General features: G+C 62.4%; 1 protein-coding gene across 1 annotated transcript in view; it reads right to left on the reverse strand.

Moving 5' to 3' along the window:
• Nucleotides 1–23843, reverse strand: part of KDM4B (lysine demethylase 4B) — a 137992-nt gene that overhangs the window by 12217 nt on the left and 101932 nt on the right. Inside the window, 6 exon segments of the mRNA XM_072787714.1 lie at nt 1195–1373; nt 3395–3515; nt 3686–4140; nt 11145–11344; nt 12356–12457; nt 19708–19904. Of these exon segments, the coding sequence (XP_072643815.1) occupies nt 1195–1373; nt 3395–3515; nt 3686–4140; nt 11145–11344; nt 12356–12457; nt 19708–19904 (1254 nt within the window).

Here is a 23843-nt window from a genome sequence, read left to right on the forward strand (position 1 = left end):
GAGGTGGTGGGAGAGACTGGGGTGTGGTGTGCCCAGGGACAGCAGATCCAGGAGGGCTTCATGGAAGAGACGGCAACTGAAGAGACTCAAAGAATGAACAGAAATCTGTCTGGCAGGGCACCTGGGTGGCCCAGTGGTTGAGTGTCTGCCTTCACTCAGGGCATGATCCCCCGGTCCCAGGATTGAGTCCTGCAATGGGCTCCCCGCAGGGAGCCTGATTCTCCCTCTGCCTGTGTCTCTGCCTCTCTCTGTGTGTCTGACTCTAGTGAATAAATAAATAAAATATTTAAAAAAGAAAAAAAATGAATCTGGCAAGAGAGGAGGCTGGTGAGGTTGGATGGGAGGGACCCTGGCGGTCAGCACGGAGCACGCTGTGGCTGTGGGCACGGCGGGGCATCCTGCGAGTCTGGGGCCTGCGGTGAGCCTGGTGGAGTTTCCAGCCAGGAGCACATGGCCAGAGCAGCCTCCAGAACATGTGCCCGGGCCTCAGTGAGGCACCAACAGAAAGGGCTCCTGCCAGGGCAGGTGAGGGAGGAAAGATCTAGAAGGCAGATTAGGATTGGGGAGGAGCCACAGGGAGGAACCAGAGGTTGAGAGGGCGGGACCTGGTGGCTGGCGGCCCAGGACAGAGGGTGGGGAGAGGCCAGGTCCCCAACTTGGGAAACACAGGACAGAACCGGGCCCAGGTGGGAATGAGTGCAGGGCGGGGGTGCCTGGCTCGGCAGAGGCCACCTGGGGCTCCTCGCTGGTCCATCCTGGTGGGTGGAGCGAGGCTGCTGCCCTGGCCCCAGCCTGCCTCTCGCAGCCCAGCCCCGCGCTGCTCCTGGCAGGCCGAGGGGCTTGCAGGGGACAGCCCTCTGCCTGCCTCCATGCCAGTGCCCCCCAACTGGCTGCTGTGTTCACATGCCCGTGAATAAGTCACTTTCTGGTAAAACTCAGAAACCAGGCTCTCTCTCGTCCCTGCAGCCCTTCCGAGGGAGCCTCGGCTTTACGTGCCCAGGACCGCCAAGGGCATGCACCTGTGACCCCTTGGCTGTCCTGCCTGTCGGGTCAGGCGGCCCGTCGGGCCAGGCTCTGTGCACGGATCTCACTGCGGTTCCCGCAGCAAAGGGCTTCTTGGTTTCCACCAACCCCCTGGAGATCCCCCAGGCGGAGCAAACGCCGGAGCGCACATAGACGCAGGCCGGCACCCACCTGGCTATAAGGGTAGAAGAGGGTGCAGATGGCGCAGTAGGGCTCCGTGAGCGCGGCCGCCGCGTTGAACTTCCTCTCGGCCTGGAAACTGGCAGCCTTGTTCTTCCACTGCAGTGAGAGCAAAGACCTCAAGGCCTCGGGGTCACTCACGTCTTCCTCCCCGGAGAAAGGGAAGGCTTCTAGAGGAAAACAGGAGGGCGGGAGGGGACGGAGAGAAACCTCGGCATGGCTGGAGGCCCTGAGGAACCTTTCCTTCCCTGCCCTCCGGGGCCTTTACTGCTGCACACAGGCGGGGGTGACAGGTCCCCAGTTCCCTGGCCATGGCCGTGGCGGGTCTGGCTCAGCCTCCCCGAGCTCAACGGAGCTGAGCCAGGGGTGCGTCTGGGAGTCGAGAAGGGGGTAAGGGTACTCCAACACACTCCAGTGACTTAGCATCACCACCAAGATGAAAGCCACCAACACGTGTCCCCCCCACCCCACCTGTCACCTGTCCCGGCTGGCCCCTGCTGGCCTCAGGTACCAGCCAGCCACACCCCAACCCCCCGATGTCCTGTTACTGTATCTCCTGAGGACACAGGGCTGAGCTTCAGTGCCCCGCAGGAGGCTGCCCTGAGAAGTGGGGGCTCATTTCTGAGGCCTTGACCTTTGTGGCAGCTGGGCCGGCAAGGCACGGTGGGAACAGAAAGCAGGAGCCTGGAGTCCTGGGTATGGGACTCAGGACTCACGACAGTGAGGGGGAGGTCAGCGCAGACCCCCTGGGATGGACGTGCAGATCCTCTACGGCCTTGGGGGACTGGGCCTGACTCGGGCCAGGACTGTTCTGTCTGAGCAAGCCCCCAGCAGCCCCGGCTCCCAGCAGGCGACAAGAGCTGCTGGCCTGCCTCCCGTCACCAAAGATCGCAGGACACAAGCTGGGCTCTGGGAGGCCTTGGAGGCACCTTCTAGAAATGATGTAACAGCCCTTAGCTGCCTGCAGGGCTCCGGTTGCCTCCAGCCCTCCTACAAGCTCCCTCTACTCTTAGGGGCTCTGGCTCCGCGATCCCAGAAGCTTCCAGAATCCCTCCTTGCCTTAGCCCTCAAAGCTGACTCAGTATGAAAGGAGCCATCCAGATGACTTGCAAAATCCACGTGCATCTTACACGAAAGGCTGAAGCTGGTTCAGCAGGATTTTCCCAAGAGGCCGTGCCTCTGGCTCTCAGCGGCATCCCGGCCCCCAGCTCCACATGGCGCGTGCTCCGGTCTCCCCGCGGCCGCCAAGGGCCAGGGCTCAGCGGCAGGAAGAGGCCGCCGAGGGGGCGGCCCGGCCACAGTTCAGGTCACGAGCGGCTCTGGTAGCGGCTGCGCCCCTGCTCCTCCAGGCAGCGTGGTGCTGCTCCCGCACGCGGGGCACGGGGGTGGCAGAGCCAGGACGTCCCCCGGCCCGCAGAGCCCTGCGATCCTCTAACTCTGAGTCATTTCCCAAACTCCAATGCGGGGGTGCGGCCGGCACAACCATGTCCTTCTGCTCTCTCGCCCGCTCGCCCGCCCTACGAGTGTCCCGGGGCCTACTGGGCACCAGGCTTTCCCAGCAGATCTGGAGCCCGACAGAGAAGGCATGGCCCGCACCTGCCTTGGGGGCCAACTAGGGATGTGGGTGTGCAGGGGCCGCGGGGGAGCCAGCCCAGGCCTGGGGTGGGAGCCTCTGGCAGGAACGGAGTCCACTCTGCTTCCACAAGATGCACAGGGGCAGGAGAGGTTCTTGCAGAGAGTGACAGCAGGTGCCCGGAAGGTGCCACAGCCTCAAACAGCAGCACGAGCGGTAACCCAGCCTCGGCATGCCCGGCACCTGGCACGGGCTCAGCACCATGCGGCGCGCCTTCTAGGCACTGGCTCCCTGCACCTTCCTGGCAGGGCGCCTCTCGGGACTGGCAGCCCCCACTCTACAGATAGGGAAATTGAGGCACACCAAGGTAACCGGCACCATGGTCTTGGGCTCTGGGCGGCGGGCTCTGGTCTGAGCCCCAGTGACCTGCAGCCGGCCCCTCACAGGCCGTGTTCGTTTCAAGCCCTGGGACTAGCACAAAGTGAACACCCCAAGGTGGGAAACAGGGCAGATGGGATGGGGGCCGTGCCTCGGGGGGGCCCTGCGGGGAGCACTGTGGGCAGGGTGGGGGCAGCCTGGCCTGACGGTCCATGCAGGGGAAGAGTCTGGGGGCCTCACCCTCATCACTTGAGGCCTCCTGCTTGACCACGGTCAGTGGGGAGCGGGTGGGCGGCTTGCCCAGGGGGTGACGCCGGCTCTTCTTGATCTCCATCTTCAACTTGGAGAACGTGGCTGGTGCCTGAAAGCGGAACAGGGGCATCTGCAGAAGGCCCGGCCCATGAGGGCAGAGCGGTGCCTGGCCCCCCAGCGGGCATGTCCCCAATCATGGGTGCAAGGCCCCAGGAGGGGGTGGCCGGAGCACAGGGCAGGTGGGATCCCCAGGCCCCAGGGACCTCCACTGGGCCCTACCTGCACCTCGCCGGCTCCGCTTTCTTCCTCGGGACCCGTCAGCTCCATGGGGGCCGCCTGTTCCTTCCAGGTGGGGCCCCTCTGGGCAAAGTGCTCAAAGGCCTGCTGGCAGGACACGCGGCCTTTGTCACACCCCGTGCTGGGCCGCGGCACCACGTACAGCATGGGGATGATGGGGCGCGGCTTCACCTCTGGCTCCTCGCCAGGTGCCTCGGGGGGCACGACGTTGAGAGGTGGCGGTGGGGGGGTCTCCTCAGCCGGCACGGGGCCCGGGGCCAGGATTGGGAGCTCCAGCGGGGGCGGCAGCCTGGGCGCCTCCTCGGCAGGGAACTGGGTGGGCGGGGGTGGCGGCAGCTGGGGCAAGAGGGGGTGGTGGTGGGGATGCGGGGGACCATAGCTCTTCTTCTTTCTGTCGCTCCTGGCCTTGGCCAGCCGCAGCTTGCCCCTCCCATCTTCTGTGGGGAAAGAGGAAAGACGGTCACAGGTGAGGCCAGCAGCCATGCGTCTCGCGACCCCCCCCAGCCGAGGCAGGACACGACCTTCCCCTCCAAACACACGCTTCGCGCCAGCTCAAACTGCTACCCAGGTGGCCAGAACCAGTCATGCCCGAGCCTGGGGTGGCCCCGGGTCCCCGCCCTCCGGGGTCTGCCAAGTGCTCAAGGGGCCTTCTGGAATTAAGTGGTAAGAAAGCAGCTGGGAAGAGCTGCTTGTGGTCCTGGGCTCCTGCCCGGGGGCCTCTCTGAATGTCCTCCCTGAGGACTGGTGTAGATGCGGGACGGCGTCCAGGCTTTGTAAGTTCTACACTTAAATAAACCGTGCATCCTATACAATTTTTAAAAGTTAAATCTCGACGAGCAAACCATGAGAAGTGGTCACTTGAGCAGAACACAAGGGCCAGATGGGCCTGGAGGGCCGTCCCAGGGGAGTCCCGACAGGTGACAGGGCAAGGAGGGGGCCGGGAGGCGTGTCTGCAGGGGCCTGTTAACTGGGGGCCAGTTCACCAGATCGAAGGGAATGGCGGGACGTTTGGCAGAATCACGGTCCCCAGGGGCACCGGGGTGGCTCAGGTCACGATCTCAGGGTCCTGGGGTCGAGCCCTGTATCCAGCTCTCTGCCCAGCAGGGAGTTGATCCCTGGAAGCCCGGGATCTTTCCCTGCTGTGGTCAGAGGGAGGTGAACTGCGGCCCGGCTGGCTCTGACGATGGAGGGGCCATGAGCCGAGGACACGCTGCCTCCAAAAACTGGAAAAGGCAGAGAACATGCTCTCTGCCCTGGAGGCTCCAGCAGGAGCCAGCCCTGCCCACACCTGTGAGGCCTCCAAGAGTCTGTGGTCACTGTCACAGCAGCCACAGGTGGTGGCCTTCGTGAGGCCTGCTGTGCCCAGAGCGAGGCACGCCTGGCATTGGGGACCCCTGCCCATGAAGACAGCCAGGTGGCCCACTGGAACACAGAAAGCCCTGGAACCTTCGAGCCTGGCCTGCCCTGCTGGAGAACATGACCTCAGGCCCTCATCTGTACAACCCAGCTTCTCAGGGGCAAGAAGTCACATAAGGAGTGATGGCAGTGACCGTCTGGGCTGCCCAGGACCGAGGGTGTCCTGGGGAACCCGGGATGAGGCGGTCAGCCTGCTGATGGTCCTCGGGAGGCCACCGTGGGAGGCTGCTGGTATCTGTTTTATGGTCTTGGTCTCCCTGACCTGGCCTGGGGAAAGGTTAAACTGGGGGCCAGGGTTCTATCCATCTCCATGCTAAGCCGCTGGCGGGCGAAGCATGCAGAGCTCGGGGTTGCACCCACATTTTACCTCTTATTATAAAAGCCCATCCAAGCGACAGGCCTGCTCCCCAGCCACGGGGGATGAACAAGTGCAGGTGACCTTGGGAGGGATGGCAGCCCTGCCCGGCTCTGGGACAGCCCGTGCCGTCCTGTCCCTTTGCCTCCAGCAGGCACGCACCCCATGTTCTTCAAGAGGCTCCAGCAGTCCTAAGTAGACAGGAGCACTCGGCCCTGTCTGGCTCAGGCCCCAGGACCTGGGCATCCCAAGGGCACCTGTGCTGCTCCTCCCTGTGCCGCTCCACCTAGAGGAGCCCTGAACTGCTCCCCAGGCCCCCTCCTGCCTGCACCTCATGAATAGTTATCAGGCTGAGAAAGCACATGATAGACGCTCTGCTCCACAGACGGTGGACTTGGATGGCTCCCTGCAACGAACGGAGCCCGCGGAGCTGGAGAGGGGTGTGTGTGTGTGTGTGTGTGTGTGTGTGTGTGTGTGTGTGTGTGTGCACGCGTGTGCGTACAGGGGTGGAGGTGGGGCGAGAAGGGGGGTGGAGGGGAGAGGTGTGTGTTAGGAGGTGGGGGTGGGGAGAGAGATGGGGAGATATATGTGGGGGGAGACATGGAGGGGAGAGATGCTGGGCTGGGGAGAGACAAGGCTGGAGGAAGAGTTGGGCGGGGACGGGGGGATGACTCGGGGCCCCAGGACACCAGGCCCTGCGGGCGAGTGGCGAGGCGGGTGAGGGCTGCCCGCGGCCCTGCTGTTCCAGTCATTTATAGAAAGGGCGACCAGGCTGCCCTATTTGTGTGAAAGGCACTTTCCAATCAACAGCTTTGTTCTCTAAGGAAACTCAGGGCTCGCTCCGCCCTGACAGGGCGAACCTATGGGATGGAACGCAAGTTGAGCTCTCCCCAGCCTGAGGACAGTGGGACCTACTTACTGTCTGTTTACTCTCAGGCAGGAGGCTCTGCTGTCAGGAAGGAACGTGCCCGGCCCCTTCCCATCTCCTAGGCTCTGAGAAACCCAGGGGGACACAGCCGGAGGACCGTTTTCAGGGACAAGCCAGTGGCCAGGAAGGGCACCTGGGTGCTCGCCGTGGGGACCACCACAGGCCCAAGGCAGGGGCCTCACCCTTGGGACCGTGTGGAGCCCCTCCCCTGCCTCAGCCTGAGGGAACCCAGAAATGGAGCAGGGGACAGACACACAGACAGGGCTGAGGGTCCCAGCCAGGTGTGCCCCCAGCATGGGAGCCTCTCCCCTCCCCCGAGAACGGCAGGGACTCCCCCTCCGCTGCCCAACCTCAAGCTGAGGCTCTTTCCAGCACTCTTTTTGAGGAGTAGGATAAGTCATAGCCAAGAACTGCCCCCCTAGCTTTAGACTTGAAAGGCCTGCTTGGTTGGGGAGCACACCTGTACAGGACCAAAGTGCCCCCAGGGAGGCACATGGGAGGGCGTGCTAGGTCCCCGGGCCCCTAAGCTCAGGGGTGCTGCCCGTGGGGAATCCCAGGGTGGTGCCCAAGGCTGCTGCCTGCTTTAGGCACCTCCTCCAAGCCTGGGAGAGCTGGTCCTGGTGCCCAGGGTCTCCACACTCTTCCTGTGCAGAACCCGAGGCAGGGCACACCCCTGGTCCTGAGGCCCGGCTGCACAGCGCTAGGGGACGGTCCTGTGTGACCGGACACGCATCCAAGTATAAGTAAGTCACAGCCCCTCATAAACTTGGGCCCGGCCTCTACTCTGCTGACTGCGGCCACTTTGGTTGTCCTGCCCGAACACTGTGTGGCCACTCCTGACACCCATGGCTCCATGAGCCCCCTGGCGCCCCCTCCCTGAGCCCCAGGGCTGGGCCAAGCTCCCCGAGGCCCAGGAGCTAGAGCCTCTCCGGCCCTCAGGATAGGGGCCACAGCTCTACCTGGGGGGCAGGGTAGCACATGGTGGAACCAGCGCCCTTCAGTCCACCCGAAGGGACAGCGGCCATACCTAGCCACAGATGGGGGTGAGTTCCCGTGAGACAGCAGCGACCCCCTAGGAGGAGGGAGCCCCCGATGACCAGCAAACCAGGGTGGACATGGGCTGCCTTTCTACCTCCTGCTCAGGACCCCCAGGTGGGGATTGGGGGTGGGAGGAGGCTGCTGCTCCAGGTACCACAGGGCAAGGGCTCTTCCCAGATGGCCTGGCAGCGGGAGCAGGGTGGGGACACCAGCGAGCAGCCCTGGCCCCTCCCAGCCCTGAGGAGGCTTCCTCCTGGGGACAGTCAGTCCCACCTCCTCATCCCGTGCAGAGCCCCAGGCGCCTCCACTCCTGCCCACTACCTCCCAGGGCCTGCCATGCGTCGGTGACAGCGTTCACTGTTCTCACTTTGCAAACCCAAAACAAAATGCCCTACTGCTTGCGCACAACATGATTCTCAGCACTCATGGCTTTTAGGGACATTAAGCTGGTATTAAAGGAAGCCTAGAAAGCACTTTAAAATCTTCCACTCATTCCCTGGACGTGTATTTGCCATCACCCCTGACTGTGAGCACTTGTTTATTCAATGAATTTGGTTATCTTCCCTCCAAGGGCTCGAGGGATGGCACACAGGGCGCTTCTGACCATGGCACAGGCCATTGGGCTGTGGCAGCCACATCCGGCAGCCCAAAGGGCCCCCTTCCTCTCTAAAGAGGCCAGACACCCCATGTTCTCCTCCTTCCAGGCTCCTGTGTGGAGCAGGGACAGCGTGTCTGGAACGGGGGTGTCCCACCCCGAGAAGACAACACCCCGCCCTTCCTGGGGACCGTGTGCCCCTAGAAGCTGATGGGGCCCCAGGGCGAGACCGGGGAGGAGGACAGGGGGCGGCTACAGATGCTGGGAGCGAGGCAGCAGTTCTGCACGGCCCCTGCTGTGTGGCTTGCGTTCGATCGGCAGCTTGCAAGTGTCACTCTCAGGGTACACGGAGCCCCGGCTTTAGGCAGCAGCCACCTCGGAAGGGAAAACCAGAGAAGAGCCGGAGGCTCACTGGGAAAGGGCCTTTGATGGGTCGGCTCCAGCTGGGAATCCCAAGAATCGTGGAGGCCAGACCCCCCGAGTCACCAGGACGGGACTGGGCAAAGCAGCCAAGAGCCAGCGACGCCCCAGGCAGTGGGCGGTGCAAGTGGGTGAGATTCGTTGTCTTTAAAGAGTCCGTAGATTTGGGCAAAGATTTGTTACAATTAAGTTAACGGAGAAGAGCCATCATCCCTTTGCTAAGCAGCCCGGTCGGCACATGTATGTCTTGTCTTCCCTGCCGCCCTCCGTCCGGCGTCAGCCCAGTCGGCCCCTCGAGTCTGCTCAGGAGGGCGAGACATGCCAGTGGCTGTGATGTCGCCTTTCGACTCTTCCCAGGAGGGCCCCGTTGAAACCCTGTCCCTCCTGACCACCTGAACCGCTCAGCCAAGGAGTCCAGCTCCAGCGGGACCTCCGTGAGCCCTTTCTACCCAAGCACAAAGCCACCTAAGGCTAAAACCAGCCAGGTGCACTATGGTTCCTCCACTGATTTCAGCCGGGCTTTCTCCCTGTTAGGGGCCAAACTGTGCTCCCCAAATTCCCGTTGTGAGGTCCTAACCCTGGAACACCAAAGTTGTGAGGCCACAAACATCTGCTGCTGAAGCCTGCAGCCCGGGGGACTTTGTTACGGCTGCCTCAGCGGACCCTAGCACCCCCTGAACAATGCAGTGTCTGGGGGGGTGTTCTCTGAACCTGAAAGACACGGGATGGAGCGCATGTGTGCCCCGTGACATTGAGGCTACGTCTGAGAGTCTCTCTCCCAGGCAAAGAGTGGTGGCCTTCATTTCCGCCACCCGCATGGCCAGGGTGAGCTCCCATTCCCGTCCTGCACAGACCACCAGAGTCTGACGTCAGGTCGGGCAGCCTGACCTCTGCTGACCCCTGTCCTCGGACCTCTCGCCCTCCGTCTGCACCTAGGTCAGCACCCCGGAACCCGGCTGGGGCTCTGAAGGGGCTGCACAAACCCACACCCATTTAGAGGAAACTGCGTCCTCCTATCAGGGAGCTCACGGGACACACACCCTTTAGATGGTGATCCTTGTTTTTTAAAAAATCTAATTTTTTCAGTAAAACCCCCTTTTTTTTACTTTCTGTTGGGTTTATCTCAAGGTGCTTTACTTTTCGGTGACCTTTATTATGAGCAGCACCTTCTTGAAAACACTGCTCAGCACGGCCTCCCGTCTGATGACCAGCCCTCTCCAGGTCCCACTGGAAAAGGAGCCAGCCCAAGAAGCCCAAGGCAGAAGCCTCCATGTCGCCAGGGCCACTCTCCTAGAGAAGCCCAGTGGCTTGAAGGAGGACGCCTCGCGGGAGGCTGACCCCGAGGAGGAAGGTGTGCCCAATGCCCGGGCCACCCTGCAGCTTGGCCACTGACCCACCTCTGGGCAGGTGACTGCCCATGCTGACAGTGGTGACGCATTCTTCCTCTCCCTGCTCTGCCCTTCTGGGCTGTCTAGACCCCCCCGTCCACCGGGCAGACAGGACCTCCCGAGTGTCGATCTCACCGCCCCCTGCCGTGAGCTCCTGGGGGCCCCTCCAAGCCGGACACTCCCTCGCCCTACAGCGGGTAGGGGCAGACACACAGTTGCTCCCTAACCACCAGCCTGTGGGCACACTGGGGGTGCCATGGCCTGTCTGCTGAGCAGACCCTCTCCCAGGCCTCAGATTGCACCCCCAGAGTCACATCATCTCTGCCACCAGCCATGGGGCATCCCAGCGAGTATACAAGCACAAGACAGGCAGAGCTGTGCTGGGCTCACTGGTCCCAAGACGGCCACCTAGAGGGAGACTGAGGACCCGAGCGGGACTCTCTGGTGACCTCTGCCCGAGATGCTGTTGCCAGGGTGACCCGCCCTCCAGCCCAGCCCGGCCCCTCCTTCGTATTTGGGGGGCTCCTGCTGTGTGCACACAGGTGAGCAGGTGATGCTTCAGTTAGGAAATGAAAACAGCCATAAAAAAGCAGCAGCGCCATAAACCGTCGGAGTGGGGGCCCCTTCCAGCTCTCACAGGTCGCTACCCCACCCCTTGAAGCCCCCGTGCAGTGTAAGGGCACGTTTCTGCCACCCGCCCCCCACCGACAGTCCCACAATGCCACCAGCCAGGTGAGGGTCCGTCCTCGAGTGCAAACATCCACCTGCTGGTCCGGCCGCCAACAGCAGGCTGCAGTCTCTCGAGGGTCAGATGACACCTCTCAGGGGTTGAGGACCGGTGGCCCCCAGATTTGGGTGCTGCAAGCTGAAGCCCAAAGGGACGGCGGTGTCAGGAGGTGACAGGGGGATGCAGGCGGGGCCCTGGTGAATGGGATCAGCGCCGTTCTAACAGAGGGTGGAGAGGCGGCCGGCTCTCTCCTCAGGCGAGGACACAGCGCAGGCGTCTCGCACCAGACCCTGCCAGGCCCGCACCGCACCTGCCAGGCTGACTCCCAGCCTCCAGGATAAACGCTGCTTGGAAGCCCCCTCCCCCCGCCTGCGGTCTTGTGCCTTAGCAGCTGGGGCAGAGACAGGGAGTCTTCAGTTTCTGGGAGAAAAGAGTCTTTTCACGGCACCTCCCCACCGAGTGCACGTTTGTAGAAGCCCCACCCTGTCAAGGAAACAGCTGAGCTGGACTCTTAGGAGCGGGGACTCTCCCCAGCAGCTGGGGGTCAGGGAGGAGGTCCCCGGCCAAGACTGACCTTCTGTGGCCTCAGCCTCCCGGCCCTGCGGCGGCGGCGGCTGGGGCTCTTCCTCCTCCTCCTCGGCGTCAGCCTCCTGTGAGGCCTCCTCCTTCAAGCCGCCAGGCTCCTCAAGGAGACCGGCCCCGGCGGCCCCCTCCCCTGGCGACTTGGGGTCTTCTGCCTTGGGCTTCTTGGGCTGGCTCCTTTTCCGGTGGGACCTGGAGAGGGATGGTCATCGGACAGGAAGTCAAATGACTGGGATTAGCCCCATCTGTGTGCCCCACAACCCAGCCAGCAGAACAGAGCCCCAGATGGTGCCCCAAAGTCACAGGGCCCAGGGCCAGCAGGGCTGGCTCGGGGGCAGGGGAAGTGGAAGGGGAGACAGGCCCCAGGGGCCACATAGGACAGAGCAGGTGCTGATGACCAGGAGGTGGGATGGTGGGGGTGCTGGCTCAGGGGCAGGGGAGGTGGAGGGGGGCAGGGTTACAGGTCCATGGGCTATGTGGGGCAGAGCAGTGCCAATGACCAGGAGGTGGGATGGTGGGGGCGCTTGCTTGGGAGCACGGGAGGTGAAGGCTGGACAGGCCCAGGGGCTGTGTAGGGCTGAGCAGGTACTGATAGCCAGGAGGTAGGATGGTGGGGGCACTGGCTTGGGGGCAGAAGAGGTGGAGGTGGGGGACAGGCCCAGGGGTGCATGGGGTGGACCGGATGCTGATGACCGGGAGCTGGAATGGTGGCGGTACTGGCTCAGGGGCAGGGGAGGCAGTTGGGGGGCAGTGGGAGGGTGGGGCGCCAGCTGGGGGGCAGGGGAGGTGGTGGGGGGGCAGTAGGATGGTGGGGCGCCAGCTGGGGGGGCAGGGGAGGCGGTGGGGGGGCAGTAGGAGGGTGGGGCACCAGCTGGGGGGGCAGGGGAGGCGGTGGGGGAGCAGGAGGGTGGGGCGCCAGCTGGGGGGGCAGGGGAGGCGGTGGGGGGGGCAGTAGGAGGGTGGGGCGCAGCTGGGGGGGCAGGGGAGGCGGTGGGGGGGCAGTAGGAGGGTGGGGCGCCAGCTGGGGGGGCAGGGGAGACGGTGGGGGGGCAGTAGGAGGGTGGGGAGCCGGCTCTGGGGGTGAGGGGCAGGGGAGACAGAGGGGTGCAGAGGGAGGGTGGGCGCCGGCGCGGAGCCGCTGTGCGGTGGGGCGGAGGCGGGTGGAGATGGAGATGGCTGCGCACGAGGACAAGGTGCACTTACGGCGGCCCCGGCCTCCTGGGCTGCTCCCTCTTCCTTTCTAGACTGGCCTTCCTGTCCTCCTCAGTCTTTCTCCAGTGTCTGTTTTCTTTCAGACTAATTTGTCTAGAATGTAAACGTCAGGGAGTTTTTGTCTAGCACCTCTGACTCCCCGGACGCCTCATCTAAGGGCCTGGCTTCGGGCACCTGCCCATCCCCGAGCTCTGCGTCCCTCACTCGCTGGCTGCCGGGGCAGGGGGCCCGGCCTCGCTCGGGTTGCCACCCTTGGCCTTCAGTCCCAAGTGGAAGTCACCCGAGACTCAGCTACGGCTTCTCAGCACAAACCAAAGAGAATTGGGTCAAAGGAAGAAAGGACTATAACCGGGCTGGATGGGGCTGCCCGTCGGGCTCCGGAACTTTCCAAGGAGGGGACAGAAACGGCTTCTAGGCTGACACCAGGGTATGTGACTGGCCCAGAGCTGGGGCACAGGCTGCGTGTGCACAAGCCTGCCTTGGGCCAGTGAGTGGCACCCTCCAGGGGTTGGGGTGACTCCTGCGGGGCCTCAGACTCAAGCCCCATAATCCGCTAGCCTTTCTTCTGCCAGAGTGTCAGCCACGCCAGGAGAGGCACTGGCCACGGCGTCCCTCCCCACAGAGGGTCTCCCTGTGGCTGCCGCACCTCCAAGGACCAAGAGGTCACCAAGCAGAGCAGGGCCAAGTGACTGGGGCCAGCTGGGGGCCTGGGGAGGCCCTGAGGGCTCCCGATGCCAGGACCCCCGTCTCCCACCCAGGGGCGCCCACAATGGCACTGCTGGCCCAGGACACAGGGGCCTGACGGCTGCCTCACCACCTTCCCCGTGCCTGCCCCTGCCGGCTGCTGGGGGCCTCTCCTGACTGTCCCCTAACGCTCACTGTGGCTGGTCCCTCTCACTGTTCAGCTGCCTCACTCAAGGGCCCCTGGCTTGTCGCTGCTCATCTGCCCCCAGCCCAGGCGAGGCCAGGCTGACAAGCCCCGGGTGATGTTCACGCATGAACCACTCCGATGACCAAAGGCGGAAAGCAGGGGACATTCCGGGGGAGGGAGTGTCATGGCAGAAGCATGGCGTCACACACATCATGGCGTGCACGGGTCACTGCGGGGGACGGGGTGCAGGGGGGCAGGGGGGACAAGAGAGCCAGGCGGGAGGGGGCACGGGAGCCAGGAGACCAGGGGGTCGGGGGGGGGAGAACGCTGGCACCACGGAGCCCCTCAGGACTCCATGCGGAGCGACTTTGGGAAAGGCGAGCCCCGCTTGGAAACAAGCCCCAGGACAGCAGCAGAGTGCAGTTGGCTTTTGTCATCAGCTGTCCCCCCAGGAGGGGCTTCTCTCCAGGTCCAGGAATGCCGCAGGGCAGGGTAACCATGAGCAAACCCCCATGCTGGCCCCAGGCAGCAGCCAGTACGAGGGGGTCCTCCTACCATCAACTCACTTGGCCCCAGTTCCCCGCAGCCCCTCTCTTCCCCTCCTCTCCCCCGACCCTGGAACTGGAGGCCACTCGTGGTGCTGCCAGCCACTCCTGGGCTGACCGCCCCAGACAGCCAGGACCTTCCTCGGCCCCCTGGCACCCCTGGGCTCCAAGCTCCGGGCGTCAAACCCCAAGCGCCACCAGGCCTTGCTAATGTGGAGACCCCAGCACGGGGTGGAACCAGACTGAAAGACGCAGGTGGAAGGCCACCCCTACTGCAGGGGGGAAAAGCAAGCCGAACGTCAGCAGACAGAGAGATATGTCTTGTGAAAACATAAGCTGGAAGACGGTGTAGCCAGTTTGTGGGAGCTGCAGGAAGAGGCGCCCCCCGGCTAGCTCCCGATGAGCTGCCTCCCCCGCTTTTAGCTGTGTCTGTCTGCTCGTCTCCCCCTCTGCTGCTTCTTCCGCCACGCTCCCAGCACGACACACGGGGTGGGGCCACCCTGCCACCCCCAGGCCCCCCCGCTTCTCTCCCTGCAACTGCCACCATGATCAATGCGGTGAAATTCATATTACCGTGTCCCTGACTCTGTAGGTATCATCCATCCGTGAGTGACAGCTGCTCGCTCGCTCCTCCTGGAGTCGGCAACTGGCCCCTGTCTTAGAGGGTTAGCTCTCGTGGTGATCTCCAAGCTCGTGTGAGGCCTCTTACACAGGGCGTCCCACACTCCTTGATGACCCCCGGGGACCTGCCCCCTTGAGACTGCCTCGGACTCTCCAGCACGGGATCCAGGTCCCTCAATCTGACGTCTTTTTTGGTTGATGCCCTTGTCTGGCTGGAGCACATCCTCCAGTAGGTTCTTCAGAAAGAACAAGAAATCTGAGGCTTTCCGTGTCTATAAAGATCTTTATCCTCTTGCACGTTTAGTCTGGAATTTGGCTAGGTACATGCTTTTGGGTCAAAAACTATTCCCCTTCTGCTTTTTGAAGGCCTGTTCCTTTGCGTGTTAGCTCGTAGTGGAAGTCCGATGCCTTAGGATCTCTTGTTCTTTATGTGGACCTAGACGTTCCTAGCTGTTCCTTCCAGATGTTTTTGGGATCTTCTGTTCAACCCAAGAGCTGTGAAACCGTATAGTGATGTGTACACCGTGTGGGTCATTGTCATCCTCCGCACCAGGCTTCTTTGAATCTGGAAACAGCGTTTCGGTCCTAGGCAACCTTCTTTCTTCTCTTCCTGAAACTCCTTGCAGAGGCCAGAGCTGCTCAGGGAGCCTGTGTGTGTGGATCTCCCCGTCCTCTGCTGACTCTCGGCTCGGGGGGACTCCTCAAGCCGGCTCCCAGCCCATCGGTCTGTTCGCCTGGAGCCAGCTCTCCTGGAGCTGTGTGGGCTCCTCCTTACCTGCAGACACCTGCCCCAAGGGACCCCGAATGGCCAGGTGCCTGGAGGCAAACCGCACCGTCTCCTTCGTGGGTCCCACTCTCTCTGGTTGGAGGCGGTGTCTCACATCATCTTCTGCTGGAGACGTGTGGGGGTGGGGGGTGGGGGGGCCCTGAGCCCCACGGCGCCTCACACTCGGCCTCCAGTCCATTGAGGTCCCTGGCCCAGGAGGCTCCAGTGTCTCTGAATCCCAGGCCTTCCTGGAGCTCTGGGCATGAGCCACCTGCTGCCTGTCTGCACCCTTGGATCCGAGTTCCCTCTGCGCTGCCCGTGGCGCTGCCCACCCTGCTGCTCCTGTCAAAGTCTGTGGACCAGCCACTCCCTCCCTCTGCCATCCCCAGCCACTCTCCTATGGCCGTCACGGTGGCATTTCAGGAAAGGATGGAGAGAAACATGCACTTTACCCTCCAGACCTGACTGCGTGTCACTGCTGTCAGTTCACGTGAACCAAACACGGGGAGTCTCAGTACCTACACTAAATATTTTCAATATGGAAGCAGGTGTCCTTGGACCTCAGGTGGCAGGAGAGGCAGGGTGGGGGCTCCTCTTGGATCCCCGCCCATGCGGCTGGTCCCGAGGGGCTCCTGGCCCAGGCAAGAGGGGCCCGGAGCACCCAAGGTCCCAGGTCTCACAGGACAGCCGCTGCCCCGGGTCCCTGCTTCCACACGGAGCAGAGGGGCTGCTGAGGCCCCCGGGGCCAGCACAGCCACTGCATCCAGGCGCAGGGGGCCGCAAGCCCTGTACCTCAGGCCCTCCTCACCCCCTGCACCCCCACTCTGCCCTTTCGGCCCCAAGACACACACTCCCCTTCCCCCTCAGAGACAAGCAGGCGAGCGGCGAGGAAAGGATTTCAGCTGTTGTGTGCGCTCTGGGGAAGAACAATCTAGGAAGTGTTCAGGGAGCCACCAGAGCAACAAGCTCCTTGGGGCCATGGGGCCAGGAGACCCCAGGGTCACAGGGCTTGGGCCTGAGAGGCCAGAAGGTGTGTCTGTGGGGAAGGGCTCAGGAGCAGCATGGAGCCAGAAGCCCTGGGGGGAGCGGGCTCAGAGATGTGCTAACGTCCAGCCTGGATCAGGGAGGAGATGGGAGACAGGCCACCGCCCAGTCAGCAGGTGTCGGAGGGGTGGGAGGCTGGACCTTGGCTCCCTGTTTCCCTTGTGACCCAAGGGTGGTGAGTGGAGAGTGGTCCAGGTCAGCAGGAGTGGCGGAGGCCATGAGGGGATGGAGACCCGTGGGGTCCCCCTGGGGAAGCGCGTCCCTGTCCATCTTCCTGATGGCAGACGGCTGAGCACAACCGGCGTGGGGCAGCGTAGATGCTGCGCGAGGCTGGCGTGCAGCCATCGGATCCCACACCCGCTGGAATGTGTGGTCGATGCAGGCGTTTCTCAAAGCCCTCGTCGGGGGTGACAAGGAGCCGAGAGGAAGACTGTGCATGCAGAGAAGGGCTGCTTTGCAGAACAGGAACAGGAAGGGCATGGAGACGCTGGGCTGGGCTGGGCACCACGCCCCACGGACACCTGAGCTGGCCAGGCACAGGTCTGCCCGGTGCTTGGGGCCCAAGGGGCTGCACAGCAAGGAGCGGGATGGTCACAGCTTTGTGGGGTTTGTCGCAGAGCAGGGTCAATTCACACGATCAGATTTCGGGGTGGAAGATTACGCCACAGGAGGGCAACAAGATGGTGGCAGATCATTTACCCTGGAGAGGCCAACACCGGCTCCAGCTCCGAGGCGATGCGGGGGCGCACTATCAGGAAGGCTGAACCTTTAGGGGACAGGGGGCCTGACTGAGCAAGAACCTAGGAGAAGCTGCAGGTCCCAGAGAAGCAGGAGAGGCTGCAGGGAGACTCGAGGGATGGAGGGGAAGAGTGGGCAGGGGAGGAACCCACCCCAATGCCATACCCTTGGGCAGGAAATCCAGATGGTGTCTAGGGACATCTGTGGTCGTCACAACTGGGGGTGCTCCTGGCATTGAGTGGGTAGGGGTTGGGTGCTCCTTGACCTTCCAGAGAGTGATCCGGCCCCAGAGTCCCTGATGCTAAGGGGAGAGACCTTGTCTGGGGACAGAGCCAGCATCGCTCTTCACCCTCTGGCCCAGGCCAAGGATGCTCAAGGGGAGACGAGACATCCCCTAAAACAAACCCTCCGAGGCTCAGGGGAGCTGGCCCAGCTGGGCAGGGCAGGGCGCCACGTGGCCAGGAGAGAGTCACACGGGACTCCTGAAAGTCCTTGAGCTTGGCCTTGAGCCCCTGGCCTCCTTTTTCTGAGAAAGGCCCCCAAACCCTGACTTTAAAGAAAAAGAAGAAAATTAGTCCTATTTTACATATTAATGGTTTTAAAGGAAATGATATCCTTGGGAACAAGACTGATTTGTGGTCCAGTCCCCCTGGCTGGAGTACCACAGCTCCCTGGCGGACAGCAAGGAAGGGAAGAGGTGCCGATAAGAATATTCCAGGAACTAAGAGTGTACGGCAAGGGGGCTGGGACAGTGAGGGGAAGGCGCTTCCTCTGGCACAGAAGGTTCTGGACCCGCAGGCTGGGGTCCCTTGTCCTCTGGGTAGGCTCTACAGACAGCCTCTAATCCACTCCATTTCAGGGACGTGCTGCCTGTTTATTGGCAATCTGCTCTGTTGACCAATTAGGCCGAGCCACAATCAATTAGCCATTATGCAAATGCGCGTCTGGCCCGGGAGCTGGCCTTCCACGGGGAGCTCACTCTTCGCTGTGTTGCAGGCTGGCCTCGGCCAAGGAGGTGCTCCGGCAAGGAGCACAGGGAGAGCGGAAATCAAACGGACAGACAACAAAAGAACTCGGAAAAACCAGACTCACCTCCACAAGGCCTGTTAGGAACAGATGTGAATGCCGGAGCTGCCAGAGGCTTCTCAGAGGGAGGGGCCCCACGGTGGGGGAACCACGCAGCGAGGCCGAGACGGCCCAGCCTCGCACGTTCACAGACAGACCCGTGGTAACAAGGACAGACCGGTCGGGGGCTCTGCACCCCGTGGCTCCTCGGCCAGGATGGCAGGCGGGTGTCTGTCCCGTAGGGCGTGGGGGTGCCACCCCCGGAGCTCCCCGAGAAGGCTCTGGCCCAGCCGCCTGAGCCCTCGGTGGCCAGGCCCTGGGGACGTGTCGCCCATGGCCAGCGGGGACAAAATGAAGCCAGAAGTGACCAAGAGGCCGCAGATGGAAAAGCCCTGCGCGAGGCACAGACCCGCCCACCGCCTGTTTTGGCACAGCCCACCAGCTACGGACGGTGACTACGTTTCTGAATGGTTCAGAGTCACAAGACTAATCCTACTCTGTGGCAGGTGAACATGATGTGACATGGCGATCTCAGTGTCCCTAAGTAAACTTCCACGGGGACGCACCACGCTCGTTTGTTTAGAGAACGTCTACTTTTGTCTATAGCGGCGGCTTTCTTGGGAGTCGAGCAGCTGTGAGACCTCCGGCCCCTCACCGCCAGGTTCCAGCTCGCAGCTGGGGACCCGGCAAGGACTTGCTGAATGTTCTCTGAGCACCAGGAAGGAATCCGGCGGAACACTGCCCGTGAGCACTCAGACGCGGAGAGCCTGGGCGTTTCCACAAGAAGCAAATGGACCGATGTTTGGGTACCAGGGTGCAGCCGGGCACCGCTGCGGGCTCTCTTGTTCCTGGCACAGAGCTGATTTCCCATTCAGCCCACCCCCTGCCCACATTCCCACAGGCTCGATGACACACCAAGAGGGCGCTGTCGCTTTGCTCTGTTCTTCCCCACCCAATGCCAGGCAGGCAGTGACCACACTGTCCTGGAAGGTGGGGGCCGGGAGGGGTCCACGCTGTAGAGAGGGGCCCTCCGAGCCAGAATGGGGATGTCTGTATGGACAGGACTCTGGACTCAGTGCCATAATCGTGAATCCAAACAGCGTGATTTTGGAGGTACCAAATGAGCATCCACAGGCGCAAAAGGGCAGGGGCCCTGCAGCTCTGCGGGCCCCAGCACAAGACCTGCCAGCGCTCAGAGCCAAGGACAGGCCCGAGCAGCCCCGCCACACAGAAACCCAGCTCTTATGCCCACAACTGTCAGAGGAGTGACAGGGGCTGCCTGCGTCTGTGTCCTCCCAGTGAGGAAACTGTGTGGCCCAAGCACCAAAGGGTTGGCCTCCCAGGAGCTGGTGAATGAGTGTGTGGTGGTGATGGGGGGAACCTGAGTCCCTGACAACAGATGCCACCTGCCCCAAGGCCCACTGACAACGTTCATTCTGGGAAGTCAAGGCCTCAGAGACACTCTTGCAAAAGAAACAGGAGAAGGAGGAGGGGAAGAGAAAAAGGAAGGAAAGAAAAAAGGGGGGAGAGGAGGAGGGGAGGGGGAAAGGGAAAAGGAGGGGAGAGGGACAGGGGAAGGGGAGGGGCAGAGCCACCAGCCAGGTGGAGAGTGGGTGTGGCCAGGGCTGAAGTCACTTACTGTCACCTGGAGAGCCAGGCAGGGTGCGGAGGCTCAGGCTCCAGGGGGACTCACCTGCGCAGGAGCTTGGCCTTGAGCGAGGCCCGAGAGGCGCTCCAGGTGCTCAGCTCTGGGCTGCTCAGGGCTGTGGGCCGGGTGTGGTCGAGCACCGTCAGGTCCTTGCCTTGCTTCCACAGCTCATAGCGCTCTGGCTGCAGGATGCGCACGAAGACGTCCATGGAGATCTTGACCATGTCCTTCCGGCACGTGCACTGCAGGAGGGCAGGGGAGACCTGCTGAGCTTGTGGCTGGTGAGCTGAGCAGGGCCAGGGTAGACCCCAACTGGGCCCCTCTCCTTTCTAGAGCCTCTACCTCCAGGCGGGGAATGGCACCTTTCTTTCCCAAGTGGAAGTCATGCCCTTGGGTGTGAGCGTCTGGCCCACCCCGGTAGGGCCCCAGCCCCACCCCCAGCACGTGGTCTGGGGAGATGAGAGCAGACCCTTTGTGGGGGATTCAGGGGTCAGCAGCAGAGACAGAGCTCAGGAGCCCAAGGTCACGAGGGTCCAAGTTCCAGCTGCCCCATGTTGGCTCTCACCAAAATCTCCCATCTGTCGGACACACGTATCCCCAAGTAGGAAATAATGCATGTGGAATGCTGCTTAATAGCAGTAATTTCAAAGGTTAGGAAGAGGGGAGAGCTGTCAGGCCCAAAAGGCTGAGAGCAGAAAAGGAAACACAAGTGATTTTGAGGAGGTGCAGGGCGCCCAGGGACGCATACACGCCTGCTCCCAGTCTCCGCCTCTGGTCTAGGGAGAGGAAGCCGGGAGCCCGAGGGTCAGCGGCTGGCTCCAGGGCGACCCGAACTCAGACAGAGTGGCCCGCTGGGGAAGGGTCAGGCACAGTGTCCCGGGGTGGCCTGGACCAACACTGCCTTGGACTGGAGGGTCCTTTGTGTCTGGAAGCCCCAAGCACAGGGCAAACACATGTGCAGAGGACAGGTTGAAATGGGGTCCCTCCTGCCCCCTCTTCTGCTGTCTAGACACATCCCTCCTGTCCCCTGAACAACTCCCGTAAGTGTCTCCTCCATGTCATAGCATCGTGGTGGCCCCTGGTGCTGGGCACCATGCAGGAGGCACACAGGTGTTCCAGGGACACTTAACACCTTGGGAAGTCGTGGGTCAGAAAAGCCAGCTAGAGATTCCAGAAGCTGGTCAGTGAGCCAATGACCTTCCTCCATCAGCAGGAAGAACTCAGGAAGCCCTGCTCTCCTACTCATCTGTGGGACTGGACAACCATCCTACTGCGAAAGGGAGAGAAATGGAGGGGACACTGGTCTAGGGCAGGGCTGGCAAACTGTCCGTAAAGGGCCAGGCAGTGACTATTTTCAGCTTTGTGGGCCAAAAGGTCTCCGTCACAACCTCCCACCTCTGCTGCTGTAGCTCAGAAACATCAGAGAGAAGAGGTAAGTGAAGAGGTGCACCAATAAAACTTTATTTACAAAAACAGGCAAAGGGCCGGATTAGGCACAGGCCCCGGTTACAGGTCCTGGAAGCAGGTGGCCCAGGGGACCCCAGGAGGTGGTCCTGACCCCGGGCTGGGGCTCCTGCCTTTGTCTAGAGCACACAGTCCTTGCCTCCTTATGGGGACACATGTATCCAAGACAGGCCTGTCCTGAGAGCCCTGACCAGAGGCCTCAGGACACGCCCAGGGACACCTGCCCTGCAGCCCCCGCAGCTCCGACTCTGAACACCTGCCTGCTCAGAATGTTCTCGTCCCCTCTTTCTGCCCCCCCCCGTCAAATAAACAGGTTTAGGAGAAGCCCATTTCCAAAACTGCGGCTTAAAACCTGTTTCCATTTCAAACACACGTCTCACCATCCTTTACAACCGTGTCGCTGTCACTGTCACTTTCTCAATGGAAACGGCAAAAAGGAAAAGATGTAACTGGATCCAGCAACTGTGCACCCGGCCCTGACAAGCCCCTTGAAGCTTCTCCCATCTGCTCTGGAAACAATGAACACTGAGGACCCCCTTCTGAGGTGGGCGTGGTAGGGCTGCAGGAGGAGCTTCGGGAAGTGTCCTCAGGGCTTTTCCGCAGCCCAGCTCCCACCCCCCCCACCTCCCCACCCCCGCTCCCCCAGGGGCTGGGTCCGGGAACCCGGACTTGAGGACTGCAATACCCTGACCACGCCAAGTGGGAGGGAATATTTATGGACAAGCGATTCCCAGCAAACGCAATTCATTTAATGAAAAATTGTGCAGGAGAGAAAGGCTGGTGGTGCAATCTGGCTTCGGAGCGGCGGGAGCACAGATGGTGCCCGTGTTTCAGATTCCTGGCCCGGCCGTGGCCTCCCCAGAGTCACCATCAACAGCAGCTTAAGGGATTTGTATGGAGTGGCTTGGCAATTGCTTTTCCTTAAGTAATTAAAAAAAGCACCTGTGTGTACCGTGGAGTGGGACACGTGGATGTGCTCCGAGGAGCACTGCCTGCTGCTGTGCAGCCTGGCCCACGCCCCACTGCCCGGCTGGGGCGGTGCTGCTGGGAAGAGCCTCGCTCCCTCTCCACGGGTTCTGGCTGTGGTGGGGCTTGTCACCGGTGGGGACAATGACCGGAGCGAGCAGTGGGTCCCGGAGAGGGGAGCAACAGCACTGGGGTTTAGGACACGGCACAGAGCAGCTGAGCTTGGGGAGCCCAAGCCACAGACCCACGGGCTCCTGTCGGCCCCGCAGGTGGGGAGGCGAGGCTGCTAAGGCCAGTAGAGAGGCCCAGCTTCTCCTTACAAGCAACCTCCTGGGGCTGAGCACGCCAGACACCCCCCAAGAGCCCTCACCACCTGCTACCCGGTGACCGGGGATGTCCCACGGTGCTGCTTCATGTGGCTGGGGTGGCCGGGAGGAGGTACACAGGCCCCAGGCTGCAGGGGTGGCCTGGAAGGGGGCTCAGAGCAGGCGGGGGCTCACGGCACCATCCTCAGGGAGGCCTCTGAGCAGCAGGCCCCGGGGAGGGAGGCCCGGAGCCAAGGGCTCTATCTTCTCGTTTCCCCCCTCCAGCCCCCATCCCATTCCCAAACCTTCTGAGACACGCGTTCTCAAGGATCTGCTGGCATCTGTCAAGCCGACAGTTTCTGTGGCTCGCATATCAGCCCCCCGAGTTAGCAGTCCCCCCATCCGCACCAGCGACAGAGAGTGCTCTCAAAGGGAGTTGGTCCTGTCATTAGTTTCTGACGAGAAATGGGGCACGAATGTGGGGGAGGAGGTCGGAGAGGCCCCCTGCAGGCCTGAGCATGCCCTAGGGCCCTCCGTACAGCTGTCAGGACATACAGCCACCCCGTCGCTGCCGGAACCGGGTGTAGCAGGGCTCCGCTCTGAGGGAGGCTCAGTCATGAGGAGGCCAAGTGGCACCTGTCCTGCCCCAAGCAGCCAACGCAGGGTGGCTGGTGATTCCATTAGTGCCAGGCAGGGCCGTCTGGGAACAGAGAAGGAAGGAAAGGCAAGAGGCAGGGAACTGGGGTGGGGGGAGGGCGGGGACAGAGGCACCTTCGAGTGGGGTCCCCCACCCCCCAGCCTCGGCTGCGGGTCCCTGGGTGGGGCCTGCCTGCCTGCCACCCACAGCATGGGCCCTTCACCACAGGCACTCAGCCCTCGCCCCCAATTCTGGGCTCACTGGCCTGGACGGGGCCCTGGGCAGGCCCGGCACCTGTGGCCTTTCACCTGCTCCCCATCAGACACCAGTGGCAAAGGGGCACATCTGGGCCAGGGCAGGGTGGCCACCCCTCAACGCACGCAACGCAGAAACTGCTTCCCTGATGACGCCTCCCATCAAGAGGAGCCCGACAGCCCTACAAAATGCACCTCAAAGAGCCCTTGACAGGCAGCTCAAGGAGCCGCCCGTGCCAATTTAATTAATCGACACAATGCGTTCAGTGGCGCTCCCCCAATGCAGGCAAAACCCGTGGCCTGGAGTGACAGCACAGAGGGGGAGCGGCAGTTCCCCACCCCCTCCCCGCAAAACCCCTCCAAGGAGGAGCGGAGGAGGGCAGGACAGGCACGTGCGGTGGATGGAGTCGTGTCCCCCTGCTTTTCTAGGTGGAAGCCCATCCCCATGAGAAGATGGGAACATCAGGAGGAAGTTCGGTCACCCCCACCCCTCCATGCAGGGACACAGCGGGAAGGCAGCCGTCTGCAACCCTCCAGAGGGCTCTCACAGAACCC

Source organism: Canis lupus, chromosome 19 (assembly GCF_048164855.1).
Source record: "Canis lupus baileyi chromosome 19, mCanLup2.hap1, whole genome shotgun sequence".
Taxonomy (NCBI): domain Eukaryota; kingdom Metazoa; phylum Chordata; class Mammalia; order Carnivora; family Canidae; genus Canis; species Canis lupus.